Genomic DNA, 23452 nt, shown 5'->3' on the forward strand with positions numbered 1-23452 from the left:
AAGGAAAGGAAAGGAAAGGAAAGGAAAGGAAAGGAAAGGAAAGGAAAAAGAAAGGAAGGAAGGATGGAAGGAAGGAAGGAAGAGAAAGAAAGAAAAAGAAAAAGAAAAAAGCTTAACAGTAGTTAGGGAGCTACTCAGTTGAAATCTCTAAGGATGTTCCAACCTATTTGTTATATTTTCATCCACCCTGTCCATGGATGAAAAGTGATGTGATCTTAATACTGGCTGAAAAGCAGCGTCAGGGGCTTTTAGGTAGTCCTTGCGATGGTTCTGACTAACCATGCTTAAAATCCAATTGCTATTTAAATCAGACAGTGAGGACTTCTATTATTGACCTGACATTTGCTAGTCTATGACTTGGATAGTTATATTCATCAGGTTCTTAACTTTGGGGCAATACAGGCTGTTTAAAAAGATCTTTGAAAAAATAACTATAGTAAGTGATGACAATACGACTTTACATAAAATAGCTCTCAATTCGCATAGAGCTAATTCTGCAATGAAAATAATTATTTTCTTAGAATTATATTTATAACTTTCAGTTTTAGTCAAACTCAGACATCCTGTTCATACTTGAATTATAAGACTAGAGATCACTCTACTGTCCATACTTAAGTGTAACATTACACATCATGCATTCTGACAATTTTCTTTTTTTTTTTTTTAATTTCTTCTTTATGTTCTCACCACACCATTGTAATGTCTACAGCTCGCCCTGTTGGTAAGTAGCCATCCTTCTATCCATTTAGCATGGCTTTGTACAATGCTTCATAACTCATGCATAGTAGGATTTGATAGAATGAAATATATTTATTCACCCATGTTAAAATATTACTTGTGGGACTCTCTTCCGTAAAAGTTGCTCCTGATCTATTCATCATTTTGATAAACCATTTTGTAGTGCCCTATGGTATTAACAATGAATAGGTAATGATTTTCATGGAAAATAATATATGAATGTTTAATACTATATAAACTGCTAATTTTTCTTAAAGAGAAAAATATAATAATTCATTTTTCCTGTGTATATATGTAATAATCATTTATTAGTTATGCTTGATACTCATTAAGGTGAATGATTAGGAACTAAATTAAGAAGTTTGATTACTTGATGCACTTCTTTGATTTTAAACTGCTTCGAGTCCTTGCTTTGTAATGGCATTTTTAACTGCAGTATACTTATTATCTGTTTTCCTATTTAAACAAAATTTGGTAGAATGCTTCAAGTTGTTCTAAGTAGATGCTCACACTAAGAGGAAAAGAGAAGGATGAGTTGTGTTCTTTGGCATGAAAAGTTGGTGGTTTTAATATACCTCATCCTTCATTTGGCTGTGCAAAATTGAAGTTAACTGTTTGCATTTGCAGTAATTTAAGTGGTAATTATTTGTAAACATTTGGAAAGTAAGATCTTTTCAAATCCATCAATTTAATAACCTTTCTCCATCTCTTTTAAAGTTTAGCTTAACCAACCAACAAAAGTGTTTAAATAAAATAAATCTTGGTAATTGTGTTATAAGTAAATGAACAGATGGATGCAAAAACGGACGGATGGATGAATGAATGAATTTACTATAGTGCTTCTTTAATATATCTAAAGATATTTTAATAAGTTATTTGATTTGACACAGTTTTATAAATGGTCCATTTTGAAAAAAATTTGAAGAAATCCATTTTGAAGAAAACTTCAAAATCTTTCTTAATACACTGGCTTAACATTGACATTTGATATGTATTGTTCCAAACTCAAAACATTTTTCTCCATTAGCTGAAACATTCACAAACTTTATTGTTATGTAGTATATTCTTGCATAGATAGCAAATATAGAAAATTTAGAACTTTGGTTTCCCCATCTGTTTCTGGTCTGCAATTTCTGAGCAGTACTTCCTTTGTTAATTGTTTAATATTCCTGATCGTAGGTCACTTTGTCTATAAAATGGAGAGAGTAGTATTGACTTATCAAAGCTGTTGTAGGGATGAAATAAGCTCAAGATTGATTATATATGTGAAAACACTTTGTATACCAACAATGGTTAACATATTCCTAATTTCTGAGACATGATATTATTTCATATTTTTATATTTTTGAAACACAGTTATGGCTTACAATTAATTTGAATGTAAATGCAGGCTTTTTTTTTTTCTTTAAACACAATTATTAAATTGATCATGCTTTTTACAATTGGGGATGTTAGGAAATTGAGGAATTTTTAAGCCTTATTTTTTAGTATTTGTATGAATTCTTATTAATGATAACTTTACCTATCTGTGGTATGATATCTAAAATTAAGAAGTGAATAGGAAGCAGTAAGATAACTTTGCAAGTTAACAGGAAAAATCACATTTAAATTTTAGATCTTTCTCTATAGAAACCTTATGCCGATAAACCATGACCACTTGACTTACGTTATCTCACAAGTTCCCAGAACAGAAAACGACATGTTAATAATTTCCAATACATTTAAAGCACAGAGATAATTAAAAAAAAGATATACATTGATTAGAAAATGTGATGTACAGGGAGCTTTGAGATGTACTTGTCACCTACAAGGCATTTCAAAGTTATTTCTGTTTTTATTCTTGTTTAAAATGATTTCTTAAATTCCCATTGGGCTGGAACTAAAGAATAGCTTCTTGACACGTGGTATTTTATTCTGGGAAAGTCTGTCATTTCACAAATCCATCTCCAATGACTTATGACAATGTTCAGAAATATGAAGAACTATACTTTAAACTTGACAACTGCTATTAATTTTGGAAACTGAATGTTGGATATGCTTTTATTGGATCACCAAAGATGAGATGGATAATGAGGAAATTAGCTTGCTTTTTCTTTGCATAAGCTTTTTACATGAATTTTAATTCAGGAGCTATGGATATGCCAACTTTTTTTGTAAGGTCAGAAGGGTACAAGTCAAGTAAATCATAAATTAAATGGTCAAATAATAGAAAACTACATTAATATTAATATTTGTTAGTTGACTAAAACACAAGTTTTTCAACTTTGAAGCTCTTAGCAAAGTACATTAATATTAATATTTGTTAGTTGTTTGAAATGCAAGATTTTCAACTTTGAAGCTCTTAGCAATAGCATAAAGGGTATTCCACAAAGTAGAAATCACAGAAAAGTGAGAAAATTCAGCTTTGAAGTCCAATATAAATTAGGTAAAGAAATATGTACCAAATATCTAAAATTTAGAGAAAATTCAAGGGATAGTTCCTGTGTAAAGATTTTGAAAGAAAATTAGAAATCTATGCAAACTCCAGAATATTTATAGATTCAGAAATTAATAACTACATTCCATACAGGATTAAAAAAACAAACAAACAAACAAACAACTTGGTAGTCCATGTGGAAAGCCCATTTAGAAATCCTTATAAACCCGGAAACTGGGAGTTTTGTCTCAATGGATAATTCTTATGACCTTCATTTGAATTAAAGAATTGGCAACTCTATGCAATTTGCAGTTGGAATAAACACCTTCTGGTCTATTTTTGAGACTGTAGGAAAAACTCTTGACTTAGAGGATCCTCAGTGGGGGAAGTATCAGTGAAAGCAGACAATCACATACTTGCCAATGGAGAAAAGTATTCTCCAGATTTCACTTGCTCATTGGCAAAGTCAACATTTCAAAAAGAGTCCTTCAATGCAACTTCCATAATTTGGTTACCACAAAATTACCATGAAATTGAGACAAATGCCACTTTGATTATTAAAAGTCTGCCAGCCCTTCTCGTGGCTTTGACTTTTTACTATTCCGAAGGCATTCTTTGTATGAGAAGCAAAAGTACATGCTAGGACAGAGTTAACTAAGAATGTTGAAATATTCATTTATTTGGAAAACTCTTCCGATAAGTTCTGATAAGGGAACTGACAGAAGAAAATGGTCTAAATAGGAATAAATATCTTGCTTCCTATACCCATCTGTCTTATCTTCTCTTGGAAGCCTTTCCCAAGCTTAAAAATAAAAAAGAACATCTATTTTGGAGACGGGCAGCACATTTTTTCCTAGCAGCAACTCAAAACATGATGAGTAATTTGGAAGAGAACTGTCAAATCTACCAGCTGCCTTGCTAGTGAACTGAGGCCTGTTCTGTTTTGTATCATGTATACCATATGCTAAATGCTGACTGCCTCCAGTATGGAAGCTAAAAGCTGTGGGCATCAGGTGAAACTTGTTTAAAAAATCAAAAACAAACTGACAATACACAACTTTATGGAATCTTCTAAGTATTTCCTTATTTAGTGACTCAAAAGTATGTTTCCTTTTGATGGAAGAATATAACTGGCCACGCAAGAGTTTGTAGGTATTGAGAAATATGTATGTTTGAGACAAAATTCCCATTTTTTAATTATTGTTTTAAAGAAGTAGCCGCTGTTCTAAACAAAAATCTATAGGGACTTTGTTTATTTTTTCCAATCTTTTCACGGCTTAAACACAAAAATTAAACAGATCCTCATTTTAGAAAGTTCCGTTTTGAGCTGAAGTGTAGTGTTGTTTTAACATGCTCTAAAACACATTATTGAGACCACCAAGATGTCCAATAAAAAGTGAGTATTTGAAAAATTCATTCAAGGCAAATTATAAAGCAGACATTACTTACAGAATAACACAACTGATCTTTCTGACACCACCACCCTCGATCCCACCTTGAAATCTGGAAAATTTTATGTGCTGTATATAATTTAACTTAAGATTGGAAATATTCCAGGCTTTCTTTTTTTTAATCAGAAAACATGTAGGTATTATATATGAACCCTTTCATGTCAAGATCCACTTTCCTGCAAAAGGCGTCCTGAGTGTGTCTTGGAAGGAAACCTATACTTTTATTCCCTGCAGACTTTCTTCCTTGGACAAGCTGTTACCCCATGACCTGAGGCAATCATCTCCCTCCTACAAGCACTTAATGTTTCCTGCACCTGGCGCTAATTAGCTACCTTATGCAGAGTCCAATTTAATTTTTATTAAGCATCACGTTTTTCATTGCTCCATATGTTTTGATTAAATAGTAGGTTAAAAAAATGCATTCTGTTTTGTCTTGTACATTCCAACAGAGTTTCCATAATGTGAAACGTTTAAAATTTCTCGAGCTAATGCTAATTCTTAAAGTGAAAAACAAGTGCTAGCTACTTCTCATGCTTGGCTGGTTTTAGTCACCGACCTGATTCTTCTGCAAGGACCTGTGTGTTTGACAATGTCTGTTCATTGCCTCTAAAGTAGAGGATAAGTATAAAATTATTGAGTCATATTTTTTTTCTCTCAAACCTTGGTGAAAATGTTGGATTGTTTTAGAATTGGAATTGTACTGTAGTGAATTCTGAGGTTTATGGAATATTTCTATCTTTGGCTGAGATTCCCTTTTACCATTTGAAGACCAATGTAGTCCTTTCTTCTAGAACCTTTCTGGATAATATCTTGGTCCTGATCACCCTGTATCTAATATCCCCAGGACACAAGCCCTTGAATCTGCAGATTCATGCTTTAATTTACTCTATTTCAAGAGTGTTTTCTTCTCTTTTATCTTTGACTATTTTTTTCTGTCTCACTTTTTCTGTCTCCCATGAGTAATGTTGGCTTTCCTTTGTCTTACTTCCATATTTATTAACTTCTGTATAATAATTTTGAAGTCATCATTTTTATTTCATATTGTCTGATTTCTTAATGCTTATATTATCTCCCTGACTTTTTCAATTGCAATTATCATTTTTTTGTTTCTAAAATATATTTTTAAAAATATATTTTATTTATTTAATTTTATTTTCTTTTTTCATCATTTCCTTGCTAACCTTAAATATAATAGTCTTCACCTCCAGTTGCCTTTGAGCTCTTTAATCCCGTTTTGAGGTTTTATTTATTTTTTTTAAGTTTGATTCTTTTTAAAAAGAGAGGCCCTGTGGTATGTAATTTCATTTAGACTGTGGACAACTATTTAGTTTAAAGTATTTCTGTGTTTCCTTGGGTAATTATTTGAAGATAAAAGATTCTTTTTCTTTTGTTAAGTAATTGATTATGTTCTTTCTGTCAATAATTAAACAATCAGTTAATGGGCAGCTTGTTTTATTTTATTTTACATAGATCCTGTTTTTAGACCCCACCTGATTATTAATCACTTAGTTAACTGCTGAAGATTAGGGTTTGCATTTTTGGAGAAGAGAAAATGGGAAGTACCAGGGTCATTCAGCAGCCTCTAGTGGACGTTATCTTGAGTAGTTTATCAAAAAAGATCTTATCTCTTCTCAGGATGCTGGTGACTCTGATGGTAAACAGCAGATCTCTTTAAATGAGAAACTGTCCATAGTCCACATGAAATGCCCTCTTCATCTTTCTTTTTTTTTAAAGATTTTTATTTATTTATTTATTTGAGACAGAGAGAATGAGAGACAGAGAGCACGAGAGGGAGGAGGGTCAGAGGGAGAAGCAGACTCCCCGCCGAGCAGGGAGCCTGATGCGGGACTCGATCCCGGGACTCCAGGATCATGACCTGAGCCGAAGGCAGTCGCTTAACCAACTGAGCCACCCAGGCACCCTATCTTTCTTCATAATCCCTGCTTCATCATAAAGATGGCTTTTAGATGTATTAGTTTTCTACTGCTGCCTAACAAATTACTACAAATTGAGCAACTTCATTAGCACCCAGTTATTAGGCCACAGTTCTATAGGTAAGAAGCCCCAACAGACTCATCTGAGTCCTTTTTCCTAGCACTTCACAGGCCAAAATCAAGGTTTTGCAGGCTGAGCTCTTTTCTGGAAACTCTCCAGAAGACTCCACTTCAAAATTCATTCAGTTTTGTTAGCAGAATTAAGTTCTTTGTGGCTATAGGATTAAGGTCCCATGTCCTTGTTAGCTGGCAGCAATGGGTCCCAGTTCACTTGTCAACCTTTGTACAAGGCCATCACAACCTTCAAATTCAGCAATGGTCTGTTGAATCTTTCATGTGCTTTGCTTTATATCTCTCTGACTTCCCATTCTGCTATCAGCTAGAGAAACTTTCCTGATGGAAATGTCTCATCTAATTAGGTTAGGCCCATCTGATTATTCTATCTTAAGGCCAACTGATTAGTAACCTTAATTACATTGGCAAAATTCCTTTTGTCATGAGACATAACATAATCATGGGAGTGTCTCCAGGAAGTGAAAGTTATGGAGGCCACCCTGCAATTGTGCCATTCACATTAGGCTTGGCTTTTCCTTTCCTTCAGTACCTTCTCCTCAACTTCTGCATTTTAACTGGTTTTCTACAGTCATATCTCATATTTCCCAAGTCTCCTTCTTGACTCTAATTTTTTTTTTCTTCTTCTCATCAAAGGACCATGGGATGGGTTCTCACATTGTTGACAGGTAGTTTTTGTGAAATTGGCATTGATAGAGGATTGTGAATAGAGGCTAGTTGGTATTTACCATGCTTCCTCCCATTTTTTCCAGACTTGACTATGTTTGGCAGGACTACTTCACCATTTGTGGTTTTGGGCTATCATAGTTTATCTATAATATTAATTTCTCTTGTAGTAAATAGAGGAAAGTGGAACAATAAGCCTTTACTCCATTATCTTAAACTAAGTATCAAAAATCTTAAATACTCATTGATTTTAGAGTTTATTAAAATAAGAATAAAATAAACACTAAATATGTTAACTTAGTAGTTAAAATTAAAGTACTATAAATATCAAACATCAAAATAATATAAATACTCTGGACTGAAACAGTGTTAGGAGATTAGTATTAAGAGATTTCACTGGCTATTGCCAGAAAGAAATAGCAAGAATATTTTAATCATACCTTCTAAGATAGTCAACATTTTCATTTACATGTTATAGTAATTTATAATTTGATAGAAAGAGATATCATGATATATATATATATGTGTGTGTGTGTGTATTTCTATGTACTATAAAATAGATGTGATGTGCATTACACCTAAAAATTATATGCATGACATTTGAATTATGACATTACTTATTTAAGCATATTAAATGTCACTCAAGGGAATAGCTCATAATTAGATTCATTAAAAATATATAAGCTACCAAGTTAAATTAAATTTTGAGTTAAAATATATCTGAATGCCTTTTAAAATCTCTTATGGCAAGCATTGCTTTCTAGATTTATTAGAGACATTATTTTCATCTGTTCTACAAAACTATTAACTCTTTGTTAGTAAATACATTGTTGTATTTATCTTTTTGCTGCCTCTAGGTCTAGCATAACACTTACATGGGGTAGGGGCAAGCCAAATGTTGGTGCAATTAATTGATACACACATATGCATACATAGGTAATACTTGCCTAGAAAATGTTTATGCAAGCAGCTTTAAATAGTGCTATAAAAAGATTAAACAACATTAATGGTAGCAGGCCAATCACATAGTCCCCATTCTGCTAGTAGGAGATAAAATACAACAAAAAGAAGGCACTAATGAGTTAGGATGGTGCCTTACTAAGCGTGTAATTAATGTTATTAAGAAACATTGCAGTTGCATATTAAAATTCCGTTAACTAAGCAGCCCTTCAGCATCAGTACATTTGTTTCTTGGTTGCAAGTTTTTTTTTTTTCTTTCTTTTTTTTTTTTTCTGATTGGCATCTTCATGCAATCTTTTTCTAAAAAAAATGAGATAATGGGATGTGATCAGCCTTCGTGGTTTAGCTGGAGTGCTGACATGACAGTTCTGGCAAGTTGACAGGTTAAGTGAGTGAAAATGAATGTCTTGTCTCACCATTTACTTGAAGAATCCCCTCCACAACCCCATACTTACAGCCCCTTCTATCCGCAATGCGGAAATGTCTAGTTTTCCCAGGTTAGGATCTAGACAGAATTTTTTTCACTACTCATTAAAGTATTCTCTTTCTGTTGGTGAAAAGGATCATTTAAAAATATAATGTAAATATTGCTTTATTTAATAATTCATTAGCTTTTAAGCTAATAGTTTGGGTTTTGTTTTTTGTTTTTTTGTTTTTGAGAATGAACAGTCTCTTAGAGAAAACAAAATTTTATTTTGTTTTCAGTATTTTATTCGGTCAGGAATGCCAGTAGAAAAGTAAAACTCCTATTGATAATGGACAGAGTAATATAGGAAGATGTGCTTGACAATTCAGAATTTGTATAAAATTTGTCAGATTTTTCTAGGCATTCTCAATTTATAACTTTTTTAGAATTCAGACTGTCTATGACATTTGCATGTTGAGTCTCAGGATGATTTCCTATATTTAACAGGATTTCCTATACTTACCTACAATCAAAATGAAATCTATTTTAGCAAACTGGAATATAAGAAAGTTTAAAATTATCTTAAATATATCCAACTTAGTTACTTTAGAAATTAACTATCATGTTTATTGCAATGTAGAACTATTTAATACCATTAGAGGATTAAAATGGACTTGCTAAAGCCAATAAAGATTATTTACATGGAAAAAATTCATGGTTCCACCAACATAATCCTTCAGTTTAATAAACAGACTGATCTGACCAGCATGCATGCATGCATTTTTCCCTCTGTGAAGAACAAATTCCCACTTTCCCTTCCTTATCTACTTAATTTCAAAGGAACAATTCAACCTGTCTCTCTCTTTCTTTCTCTCTCTCCTCCTTTCTCCATGCTTTCCCCAATTGTTGGAGACAGACTGAGTTAAGTTATTGTCATAATGGTAGGACATCCTGTATTACAACCCTCATCATGAGGAATATAATTGTGTCATACTTGATTATTTTCATATGAGTTTCCTCTGTAACCAGCGAGTTCCAGGGACAGGGATCTTCGTACCCTCAGACACTAGCACAAAATAAAACCAGTAAATGTCTGCGGTTGGTTAAAGTGCCAACCAACATCTGAATTCATTTCTAGCATAAATTTTATTACTGTGATGTATTCCAGTGATGTGTTGTCTTTAAAAAACAATTAAGACCAAATAAATACAAATGGCTATGTGCATGTAGTTGTTTATTATAACACTGTTTTTATATGCTAGCCTACAAAATCCAAAAATTCAAGATATTTTGAGCCAAATGAATTTACTCTTTTCAAAGGCATTCTATGCACTCTCTATAATCATAGAAATGTTTCATTTTGATATTTGCATTGTTCCTCTTCAAGGAGGAGTATATTATGTGTGAATATAAATTTAAAAAAATTATTTTCACCACGATTATCAAACACGCATACTTGTGTGTGTGTGTCACAATTACTACTAAAACTCAGTACTTTTGATACTCCTTGGAATTGCTTACTGTATATGTCAATTTAGAAGGCCACTTACATTATTTTATAGTCACACTGTATAATTCATTTGACTAACTCCATGGCTTTATTTGATCTTCAGATTTTGAATAATCATGTGTTACTTTTAGAGTTCTAGCTATTATATGAACCCTCAAAAAGTAGTCTTCCCACAATCAATAAATTCCATAAAAGTAGTTCTAAAATAGCTACATAATTGCAACATGTCTTTATTCATACAAGATTGAATGCAATTTGTATATGTGAGATGTTTCATGGGTAGAGTAGAAAGCAAAGTCTAAATAGATGAAGAATATAAGAATTGTGATTCTTTGTAGCCATTCTATTGCCCTTGAACATTTACTTTTCTTTTCATATTTATGAAAGCAGTATTTCATTTAGTATTTTTATTTTTTCACACTGACATTAAGGAAGCAAATGTAGGGATAAATTTATATGTATTTATATTTATAAAGAGATACTAGATTAATGAAGAAGCATATATAGAGATAATTACTAGATTATTGTTGAAAGGAAAGCTATAGATTTTGGAATTTTACCATGAAATTTTTAATATTAGCTAGAAGTAAGGTAGTGGCTGAGAAAGAAGGCATAAGCACTCAAATGGAAGAGTTATTGCCATGAACTCAATAAGAAAGAGGTTAACTGGAAAGGTAGGTAATTTAGCAATTTGATTACTTGTATTCCTTGAGAATAATGACAAATGAATAAAATGTGATTAAACAGACTTTATAAAAGTGATTATTTTAAATCCTATATCCCTGAATTGTTTTCCTTTATAAATGCACTGCTTCCTCTGAGATGAATTATGTGTTAATAAACTTCAAATCAAATATTTTATGACATTATGCATTTCCAATATTATTAACAGAAATTCTTTTGAAGTCAAATGAAGTGCCAAATAGTAAAAATTAAATAGAATTAAGTAAGTTGAAGAAACAATCATTTATCAATTAGAAGTTAGTCTGTTCTGATGATAAACTAAGTAAACATTCATCTCTTAATCCCACTCTATATTGCATTTTAATGAAATGACTTCTCACTGTGTTTATTGTTGGTGGGGGTAAGCCTATTAACTAAATCTTTTCAGGAAAATATAGAATTGGTTGTTACACAATTCCTCTATTTTTCTGTACTGTTGTTGTCACTCTGGGATGGTGGCTACTCATTTGTAGTCTTTGTGTCATAAATTTCCAATATGGTACAGGGGCAATCTCTACAGAAGGACATATCAGAATCAGTTGGGAGATTATTTTCAACAACGTATTTTCTTTGGCATCCCTCCACCCAAATTACTACATTAGTGAGTCACTATCTCTGGTGGGAATGTGTCATATCCTTCCAGTATGATAAAATGGAAAAAAAATTGAGTATTTTCTTTAGATCAAGAACTTTTTGTTTTTAGTATCCTATTTCAAGACATTTATTTAGCGTTCACTACATGGGACTTTTTCAGGCCAAATAAAGATTCCATTTCAATGCAAAATGGTAGCCCCCCATTCCAGTAAGAGATTACAACTGAACTGAGGAAGCAAGACACCCAGGCAGGAGGAAGAATAGAAACAAAAGGCAATGCAAGCAAGAACAGGTATCTTAAAGTGGAAAGAACACAAAAAAAGTAGAACATAGAGTGCGCTCAGGTTAATCATTGTCAACAAGTTGGATCAAAGAATAATAGATAATGAGATGGGTGAATCTCGGGAACAAGCCAATACACATGCAAGTGGTTAAAAGTAGACTGTTCTGCTGAAATACCCAAGCTGGTCTGGGGACAAGTGAGTGTCAGGATGGTAAAATCTCAGGCCAGTGTAGCAGAATGCTACACTGAGGGGAACAATTTGCAAGCATTGCAAGGGCAAGCTATAAGAAAAGTACTGTAGGTTTTTGAATAAAGAATGACTTGAAATGAGTATACTTGAGAAAGGTTGTACTTTTCAGTAGCACAGAAAGAGCAAGATCATAGGTTTTATGCTACTTTAATAATCAAAGCAATTATTCAGGAAAAACATAATGTTATGATTTTAACATCCTTGTACCATATCGGAAATCATAGCGTATGATTCTTATCCTTCTGTGTGGTACTAGAGATGGCGAATTTTAGTCAGATCATGGTTTGAAGTCAACTGAATTAATCTAAAAGCTCAATGTTTAAGAGGTCCAACTATGGCATTAGATGGACCATAAGTCAAACCTGTCCTCCGACCTAGTGCTTTTAATCTTTAAAAACCTATGTGCCCTTTATAAGATTTAGTTTGATGATCTTCATATGATAATGGTAGTAGTTCATACATAGAGTTCTGTGAGTATTAAATGAGATAATGCCTGTGAATGGTTTAACACACTGCCTGGCTTTAAATGAACACACAATTAATGTTAATTATTGTCCTTGTATTAAGCAATTGTGACTCAGCAAATCTTTAACAGAAACATATGATAAATGAGTGTGCTTTTCAAATAGGCTTATAGAATATTTTAGAATGTAACAAGCAAAAATGTTAAATAGCAAAAAAAATATTTTCTACTGGCTTAAGATATAAAGTTCAAAATGTTTATTACAGAATAAGAAGCTTACTTACTCAGGCAACAATTATACCCAAAGAAAGCTCAGCCGACTGTGCCTGTAACCATCCTGTCACATATTAATATATGCAACTGCTGCATGACTATCTCCATGTTCACATCTGCCATAGAAAGTCATATTTTGCTGTAAAAACAACTCGGAACATGATGGGATTAACCTTTAGGTCTCCCCAGCCCCTCATCTCCAAGCCCACCTCACGCATGGCCTGTGCCTCCTACTCATGTTCAGCCATCTGATTTCCATAACACCCACTCACTTCCACCAGCGGGAATTAGCAAAACAGAGCTGTAGCCTGACTTTGATGGAAGCCAGCTTGGGCTAAATGCAGTATCAAAGCATAATTTAGCAGAAATCAAATCTGATTTACTGTGCATTGTATTTAAATTCTCAAAAATGCCGTTTCATGTGAACAATACCAGACCTCTAATCTCAATTGACCTTTTTATATTTGGGTCTACTTCTCTGGAAATCACACAATCCGCTCTTCTTATAAAGCTACTATTTTTCAGTTGGAAGTATCCATCGAACACTGAATTGTACCACTGTTTTCTTCATCTCATTTCCTGTGATAGCTGTAACAATAAGGTATAATCACTTAACAGATTAAGCAACTCCGTTATTATATCACAACTACAAAAGATTTGTCTACCGCTTTTGGATTTTAGAGAGGATATGAATATGTATTTTATAGTCTTCTCTCTTAGAAAATATGTAAGAGAATTGCCATTTCTATCACTAGCATATTCTTCTGGAGTTTATACCTCAACCTCTTTAATGCACATTGGGTTTAAACGTGTGTTTGAAATTGTCATCTTGAGGACCCAATCATGTTTTTTTTTTTATGTTTAATGAGAGTCATCATAGAAAATCCATTTTATGTAGAGCACAATTTGTGCTACCTTGCTATATTGATAAAATGCCACCTCTCTGCCTACTCCCTCCCATCGGTGCCATCAGCCAAGTACTGTCTTTTCAAACCATTTTCACTGCCACCTGGCAGAAATACTGAAAATGTGAAATGTTAGCAGAAGAATTATTGATGCAGTTTTTCATTTTAAAACCTCAAAAATAAATTCCTTCAGCTGATAGGCCTTCACAGGAGATTGCAATATAGATCTTGAGCAGAGAGAGTCTACAGAAGTAAAAGTGATTGATGCAATTTGCTTTGGTGGCCCAACGTTAAGTGACAATAGGAAAGGATGTACATTTTCAGACACTTAAATACTCTTAAAATTTTTTGCTTAGCTTTAATATCTGTATTTTGTTTGTTTAATTTTAAAAATAATAAGGTGAATCCCATTCCAGTGAGAGCAGTGTGGCTTAGGTTCTGATGACAAGAAACTATCTGGAACTTTAGAAATAGGGTGTATTTATAATAACTTGGAATAAAAATACAACATAAATAAAAGTCATACGAAAGAATTCTTCATAGTATGAATAACACAAATGCTGATAGTTATTTTATTAGGGTTTTTTTTTTAAATTCAGTATTGGATAAAAACTCAAAAATTATGATTTCCTGGTCTTCATAGGTCATATCAGGATTAGTAAATGTTACATTATAATATTACAGAATTTCTTTGTCCTTTAAGAATTCTCATGAAGTGTTCTCTTAAGGTGCTACTATGACTAACAATTCTCAACTGGATTTTCTGCCTGACTTGCTAAGATTTTCCCGCCTCGCATCTGTCCTTTCTTTTTTAGAAAAAGCATTCTTTCTAAAACATAAATCTTACTACATCTTTCTTGCATAAACGTCTTCGAACAGATCTCCGTCGCTTTCAGGGCAAAATTTAAGTTCTTTTAGCATAAATTATCTGGCCCTATTTATATCACTTCTGCATCTCTGATTTTATTCTTAAGACCATTTACACTCCCCTAACACACCCAGCTCCCCAAGTCTCTGCCTTATGTCTGCTTCTCTCCAAGTGACCTTACTCCTCTTCGTCCAGTGAACTCTTGCTTGTGCTTTAAAACACAACTCAACCATGGCCCTGTCTGGCATCTTGCCTCTTTTTTCTTCATCACCCAGTCTATTTGCTGCTCTTCCAGCCTTTCTCACCCAGTGCCCTCTGCTTTTTGTATTATTATACAAATCAAACTCTGTTCCATTTGTGTTTATTTACTTATTTACTTGGAAGTATTGGCCAATTTTTTATTTGGCTTTCCATCCCCTCTACCCAACAGAATGTCTCATAATTTGTAGTCAATCAGTGCATTTTGAATGAATAAATGAATGAATCATATCTTTTCAGAAAAGTGGAGAGATAATTGTGGTCATTTGCCAGTCCTTTTTTTTTTGGTGGGGGGGTATGTTTTCGCAGCTGGTTAAAATTGTAGGATCTAGATTCCAAAAGCATTTTGCAAAATCACTTATCTACTAAGAAGTTCTTAAAATCTTAAAATATTAAATACAAGGTGGTATGTGATTATAATTAAAGTATAGATGTTAATTTTACTGAAGTAGATGGGTAGACAGATACAGGGTAAGCATAATATACTTAAGACTATAAAATATATTTTCATTCTTTTCATTTGATGTTTTATTTGGTGACTTCAATCATGTGTATTCTCAACTATTACATTTTAAAAATGAATTATATAAAGAAGGACTTCATAGCACAAACGGGGCTCTAAGATTTTACTAACCAGTTATGTGAGCCAATTTAAATTCTTTCTAGTCCAAAGCAGTACAAATGAACAAATAAGCTGAATGTGTGACTTTTATCAGACTGTTAAATGATTTTTTTTTTAATTTTTGATAATGAGGTATAAGCTAAGTTACTCTGGCTTAGTATCCATATTGGCACTGAACTTGTCTTTCATAGGATTACTAAGAAGTGGGAACTGTATTTGATCTTTAAATTTTGCTTAATACGTATTATTTTTCTTGGATATTGGAGATAATAGAGACCAATCTTAAGTCTTTTTTGGTATAAATAATCCAGTGGTTTCATATCTTCCCTGAAAAATGGACATTGCAGTGTTATAGAGTTGTCTCTGAAGTAATTTTGTAACATTGATTTAATCTATCATTCCTATTAGAACACATGGAACAAAAATCAGTATCTGTCTGCTGATTCAGTGAAATTGTGTAGAAATAACAAGAAGATTGTAAGAAGCAAGTAATCTCCTGAAAATGCAAGGCAACATAAACCACATTCTGTCCAAATAGATCCATAAATCTGGGTTCTCCATACTGTTAGACTGGGTCTACTGTTATCTATAGTTATAGAAGAACATTTCACATAGTAGATTTATCCCTGCTGTCCCTGGGGTATGTGTTGAATGGGTTGAGTTAGGAGGCAGTATAATAGAACACCAAAAACTAAGCCACTACAACTCTCAGTGAAAAAAAAAAAAAAAAAAATCTGCTGCTGTTTCTACACTAGCATTCTTATAAGAATGAGTCCTTGGTTGTATGTTTGAGGCTACCCTACATTTACTTTGTTCTTGGACCTGCTCTTTTGTATTCCTGAGGGGCTGAAAGAATTCTGGGTAAAGACTTCAACTGAACGTCATAATTCTTTAGAGTTCAAATTTTAGGATGGCTGCCATGGACAGCAGGTTTTAAAAATTAGAGTTGATTTAAAAAATTTTTTTTCATCCTCCATTTTCTAGCATAAGCAACGATTTAAAGTGTAAACAGATGAGAGAAAAGTCATGGAATAAACATGCTGTTTTCTTGTCAATGGAAGTGGGTTTCCGTATGGAGAAGATGTCCTTGTGAAAACTTCCAGTTATACTGTCTACTGTCTTTCACTTGGCTCCCAATTGAAACTTGAACTTTCTCAGGATTTTTTACCCCCCATCCCTTTAGTTTCTTTTCTATTGGAGTTACTCACGCCTAGGTCTCATTTTCTTTGCCTACATCATTCCCCTTGTCTTCCAACCAGAGTTCCTACTTTATTGACTGATCTGCCTCCCTCACAGTCCATACTATATTTGTTAAAGGGTTAAGGCATCTAACGATTTTGCTTTGCATCTGTCATTTCTTGGATTAAAAAGAGCCTGAACAAAATCCCCACTTTGGCTTCTCAGGAGTTTCTTAGGCTACATCCAAATCTATGTTTTTCAGCCAATGATGTTTACACAACTGAGACCCTTCATTTCTGCCAGAATACACATTGTACACTGGATGTGTTCTTGCTTCTTGCACTTTGCTCAGTAAGCTCCTTGCTTGGAATGTGTTCATTTCTCCACTTAATCTAAATGTTGCCCTTTCCTCAAAGTCCCCATAATGTGTATTTTCTGCATAGAGCCTTTCACAGCTGCCATAACACAAAGGGATCCTTTTCTCCTGAAGTCCTGTCACATTTCTTATATGTACTAGGATTTAAATGCTCCTATGCTGTGCTCTGAAAGCATGTCTATCATTGAACTTAGCATAGTCTTAGATAACTGTTTTACCTTGCTTTTGCTGTTGTCATCATCATGTTTTGTGTTTCCCGTTAGGTTGTGAGTTCCTTGAAGACTGAAGGATAGATATTTTTTTTTATCTCTGTATCCTTGTGTCCAGTAGGGGAACATAGCAATTGTCTGACTAATGCTTATTTATCTAAATGAAAAGAATTAAGTAGAATCAACCACTTTCAAACATGTCATTATATCGTTAGTTATCTTTGTATGTAATTCCCAGTTCTTTAATTCTTTGATGTCTTTAACACTTTAACTCGTCAGTTCTAGAATATAAGCACTTTGAGGATAAGGATCATATTCTAAGGCTTCTGGTATCTCTGCGTGTAGAACAATGTCTTATAAATATTACAGGAATGGTCAATATCTGTGAATAGACTAATTTCAGAGGAAGGAGATACTTGTGTAATGAAGTGATTCTTTTTTACCTTTATTCAAATCGCAAAACCAAATTGAGAAACCATATTTTTCTTTAAAAAACATTAGAATATCATGAAAAATCTATTTTCCTATGCAAGTATATGGGCTATAGGATTATTATGTACAACATTTAGAAAGTATCTACTAATAAGGTTGCTTTTCCTTAGATTTGATAGAGTGCTTTTCTCCTTTCCCCATTGTGTGTTGAAAAATGCCTTAAAAATAGAAAAAAAATTAAAAACTGTAGCTTCTGTCTGGCTCTGAGCAATCCACCAGATTTTCCCTTTGATATCTTTTTCTTTGTCAATGGTTGATATTTATACACTTTCTTTCCTTTTAAATTATAGCTCCTCCACAGTTTGTGGTTAGGCCAAGAGATCAGATTGTTGCTCAAGGTCGAACAGTGACATTTCCCTGTGAAACTAAAGGAAACCCACAGCCAGCTGTTTTTTGGCAAAAAGAAGGCAGCCAGGTGAGTGTGAACCTTGACTGCTTTTCTGATATCTCTGAACTCTCTCTGTCTCTGGTGCTCCTCAAAGTTTGTCTCGCCTTTCCTGTTATCGATGTTGAATTTATTTTATTTCTAAAAAAGAGAAAAATTAATTCTAAAATAAGTGAGAGTCAGATGTTCTATATAATGTTCTTTGTTTTCCAGTATTAATGTCCAAAATTCTGTATTTTACATAGAATAGATACAACTCAGTGTAACTAAATTATCTTAAAGAGCCTAATCAAAACCTCTGTGGCTATTTAAAATCTCTGAACAGAAAAATAATTTTACTTCCTTGCAGCAAGCTACAATGGGATTATCAAATGAGTTTGTACATATAAAGTGTTTAGAATATCTTAGGCATGTGTAAACAAGTCAAACAATATTTCCATTATCAAGCCACCTAGAAACCAATTGCAATCCCCGTACATAGAGAGATATTATAAATGCCTTTTCTTTATCATTAACTTAAGGATACTTCCATTTAAGAGTGGGAAAAGTATTTACTTCCATCATCCCTTCTGGATTCGTTCACAGTGGGATTAGATAGCACATTATCACACATTATATATCAGAAGGAAATAACACATTATATACCAGAAGGAATCAGCACTTGCCTGGTCTTTGCTGTGCCCTGATTTGTCCACTCATGGCGCTCTCTGAGTAGCATGGCCTTTCAGACTCCGTTCAAAGTCAATTGGATATGCTATTTTTTTTTTTTTTCCACTTAGTGTCAAAACTTGAACAAGTACTTAGCCTCTAGGTTCTCAGGCAATGAATGGAATTTCTAGCTTAAACCAAAAACTGTTCTTTGCCTAAGAATTTATCAGTGTATTCCTGAAGGACCTAGAGATATTTTTGTTGTAGACTTCCCAGAACCATCTTTAAGGAGGCATACAGTTTGTTCTCAGGAAAAGACCTCAGCACCCTCTGTTGTTAGTCCAAATTCTGGAAGAATTTCCTGGGGAATAATGAAAACCATGATTAAGAGTCCCAAGAAATCTAAAAACTACCAGAGATGGGAAATTTTTTAGACTATATTAAAAGAATCTATTGATCAGAATTTATGTATGATTATCTGGGTAGAGAGGCATCAGGAAGTTCCCCTTAGTCCTCATCTTCATACTCTGCCCAGGCCAGGGCTGCCAGGACCTGAGGTCTCCTACAGCCCAGACACTAATATAATGCCCAGCACCAAGGAGAGGCTCAACACCACTCTGGTCACCCCTGCCTCACAGTACCTGAGAAAACTGGGATAGGTGAATGCTGGAGAGCCGTGGTAGCTCAACAAGACTGTTTCTCTTGCCTGTAGCTCTTTCCCTCCAGCCACCATGGTGGCTTTGGGATCCATCAAAGTTACTCCCTCAAGCCACTGATAGTAAATGTAATGATATGAATATATTACTTATTTATCAATTTTATAAATATAATGATGTAAAGCAGTTTGATTGTCGCAAATTTACACTTTAAATCCATGTATTGAGTCAAATTCCATCATCCCATATCTCGTTGTTATATAAATACTGCTGTATCATGTGTAAATCACATGCCCTCAAATAGCTCTAGGTTGACATAAGATATTGCATAACATGTGTATTGGTCCTGTGGCCCAATAAACATGGTATTTAAATATGCTACATTCTGCTTTAATGGTTTTTAAAGATAATCAAATAGCATTAAAATGTTTTTTCTTTTTTTTTTTAACAAAGTGGCATGTAATTCCAGGGATATTAATCTCTGAAAAAAAATTCCAGTTAGGTAATTTGATTTGATTATAATCTTAGGTCTGGTTTTCTTTCCTTCATCTATCTCCCTTGCATCAGAGCGAGAGAGGGAGAGAGAGAGAGACTGTGAATGAGAACAAAAGAGAATTGCCTGAGCAAATTGTAAAGTTTCAAATTATGAATTGGAATATTAGGAAAAATAAATTGGTATCCAATATCCAGTATCCAATTTTTACAGTGATCTATGACTCTCCATCAGTAGAGAGAGTTAAGAGCCTGGACTTAATGGTCCATATTCCTCAATATGTGCTGATAATACCAATTAGCACTAATAGGATACCTAGGCACTTGAAGGCAAGAAGAGCTCTGTAGAGCTCCTGGGTTTTGCTTGTAATCCATTTTCTTGTGCCTATATCACACAAGCAGGGAATAAAGATGATGGGTTAACCTCAATCATATGCCATTTTCCATGTCAACGAATCATTTAGAAGGTGGACTGATATTACATTGTAGAGGAAGAGATCCCAGAGAGAATTAAGCCCATCTGATGTATTAGTGCTATGTAAATTAGTATTCTAATGGCTAATTGTAGGAAAGTGCATACTTTGAGTTATTGTATCATTCTCAAGTGGCTTTAAAATTTAGACCCTTCTCTTTTAGATGGTTTATTTCAGTAATATATTTGGATTCCACGAGAGAATTAGCTTGTTCTCAAATTGTTTCATGTGCATGAAAATGTCTAGCCTTATATAGTAATACAAGTTTTATAGGAGGGCAATAGCATTTTGAAATTATATCCTGACATGCTCGCAAACATCACTTCTTTTAGAAAGGGTTTAATAACATGGTAATGTTTATGTAAAGTGGGCTTATAGTGTCACACTCAAATCTAATAAAGTGGACATCCATCATGTTGCAATAAAGAGAAGAGCTTCTAATTAAAGTAGGACATCATTCGCAGGATTAAAGTCATTTAGCGTAATTGAAAAGTGTTAATACCCTATTTTATCCTCTTCCATTGGTATTACTTCAAGGGTAAAAACATTTTAAGGTGAAAATGTGTCTTATGCCTTTAATTGAATGTTATTACCTCCTGATTGTAACGTATTGAAACTGTTTAATTACAAACCTGGAAAATTAATTACTATGTCGAGAAACAGATCCCAGAGGGTTATAATGTTCTTTTTTGTAAGTAAATACAACATAAAAATTGATACGTTCTTATTTATAATCCAACTTGGAAACATACGTCAATATGATTTGTTACACCCAAATGTTTTTCTTAATTGAACAACAGCAAAGCAGCATAGGTTATCCAAGTTAACATTACTGCTCTCATATAGGAACTTCTGAAATTCTATGTTTAGACTGCTCGTGTTTAATGTGAGATGTATAGTAAAGTAAAATAATTTTTCATAGAAAAGTCATATTTGAAATTCTTTAAGGGCACATGCACACTTCAGAAACATTCTGCACCTTTTTATTTTCAATGATTTGCTTCATCTTGCATAGATGGTAGTATATACACCGAGATCCTTTCAAAGCTATTACAGTCTGCAGAAATTTTATAGCAGGAGTAGATTTGGCTGTCTCTCTCTGTCAGTCCCAGCCACACACTTTTGAACATCTTCATAAGAAATTCAGGTGAGGGCGCCTGGGTGGCTCAGTTGGTTAAGTGACTGCCTTCGGCTCAGGTCATGATCCTGGAGTCACTGGATCGAGTCCCACATCGGACTCCCTGCTCAGCAGGGGGTGTGCTTCTCCCTCTGCCCTCTTCCCTCTCGTGCTCTCTGTCTCTCATTCTCTCTCTCTCTCAAATAAATAAATAAAATCTTAAAAAAATAAAAAAGAAATTCAGGTGATTACATCAAGTATTCAGAATGATTAGTGGAAAGTCTATTTTGCATTCCTTAGTAATGTGCAGTTTATAAAACACAAGCATAGTTAATGTTACATTCCACATTATCACAATGTCTGATGAGTCACATGAGCATTGTTATGCCCATTTTACAGATGAGGAAGCCATGTTTCAAAGATACTAAGTAACTAGAAGTAAGTAAGGGAGAAAGTAAAGGGTTAAGATAAAGATCTATAGTTTTTATTTTTTTATTATTTTTTAAAGATTTTATTTATTTATTTGAGAGAGAGAGTGTGTGCATGTGCTCACAAGTTGGGGAGGGACAGGGGGAGAGAGAGCAGCAGACTCCCTGATGAGCAGGGAGCCCCACAGGGCTTGCTCCAGGGACCCCAAGATCATAACCTGAGCAGAAGGCAGAAGCTTAACCCAATGAACCACCCAGGTGCCCCAAGATTCAGGGTTTTTAAATGATTATTCCTTCAGACTAGAGCATGCTGACTTCTTAAAGCATATTATTTTTCCGTGATTTGGAAAAAGTTTCCCATTGAGACTCCCTATAATGACGTTTAATCATTTCAACACCATATTTTTAGAATAAATGTACTTTCCAACCATATTCCAGTAATTGTAATAGTTAGTGTTAATATATTTTTCCTTCTGAGTGGGAAAAGATATTGATGAGATTGTGTTTCTTCCACAGAACTTGCTTTTTCCAAATCAACCCCAGCAACCCAACAGTAGATGCTCTGTTTCGCCAACCGGAGACCTCACAATTACCAACATTCAGCGCTCGGATGCGGGTTACTATATCTGCCAGGCCCTAACTGTGGCGGGAAGCATTTTAGCAAAAGCTCAACTGGAAGTTACTGATGGTGCGATATTATTATTAGATTTGTTTTAGGAAAATAATAATTTTTATTTCAAGATCCATATTAACCAAGTGAAATTTTCTGAGTTGCTAAACATGTAAATGAATGCTTATCTTCTAAGTTTGAATCTAGGCGAAATAACATTTTTAATAGTCTCTAATTCTACATGTACTGTCCCAAAGAAGAATATCAAAGATTATCTATTTTATTTTTAAAAATAGAGTGATTCTTTATTCTAAAGAAATGACATCACGCTCTCAGTGTATAGATATGTCATCTATATATTTTTTAGTCTTATGCTGACATGATTGCTTCTAATGGATATTAATAATTTTATCTCATTAGAGGAGGAAGAGATATCATCTTTAATATTATCAGTGGAAACAGAGATGAGTTCTTAGCTAATCACATTATGACATCCTATGACTTTTTAATTATTCATTCACTAAGTTAAATTAATTAAATACCTTCCAAACTACTGATGGATGCTGAACTTGTTGTTGTTTTTTTTTTTTTTTACACATTACGTACTATAAATTGTAGGTGAGTCACCTACATTTATAGTGGTTGTTGAAAAGGATGTAAGGATCTTCATAATCTGTTTTTATTTCCCCAAGAGCTTATTTGTCACATTTGATAGGTAGGGAACTTTAGATACTTTGTGAGCTTTTGAGTATGAATTTAAGCTCTGTTCTTTGATGTCTTAAGCTAAAAATTCTCTCTTGTTCTCCTATATTTGTGAGGTTTGTGGGGCTTTTATTTTCCCCTGATGCTGGTCTCTGAGATATAAGAACTTTGTTTTGTCACCTCTCTGATTCTCTTCCTTCTCTGCTCATGAAATTTGATTCACTTTTATACAA

General features: G+C 33.7%; 1 protein-coding gene across 4 annotated transcripts in view; it reads left to right on the forward strand.

The window, feature by feature from the left end:
• ROBO2 (roundabout guidance receptor 2) overlaps positions 1 to 23452 on the forward strand; it is a 586782-nt gene that overhangs the window by 460482 nt on the left and 102848 nt on the right. For all 4 annotated transcript variants that reach the window (XM_035015144.1, XM_035015145.1, XM_035015146.1 and 1 more), the window contains exons 7-9: positions 710 to 721; positions 17999 to 18123; positions 22424 to 22595. In XM_035015144.1, the coding sequence (XP_034871035.1) occupies positions 710 to 721; positions 17999 to 18123; positions 22424 to 22595 (309 nt within the window). The remainder of the gene's footprint in view (positions 1 to 709; positions 722 to 17998; positions 18124 to 22423; positions 22596 to 23452) is intronic.

Source organism: Mirounga leonina, unplaced genomic scaffold (assembly GCF_011800145.1).
Source record: "Mirounga leonina isolate KUSES-001 unplaced genomic scaffold, KU_Mleo_1.0 Mir_169, whole genome shotgun sequence".
NCBI classification, from domain to species: domain Eukaryota; kingdom Metazoa; phylum Chordata; class Mammalia; order Carnivora; family Phocidae; genus Mirounga; species Mirounga leonina.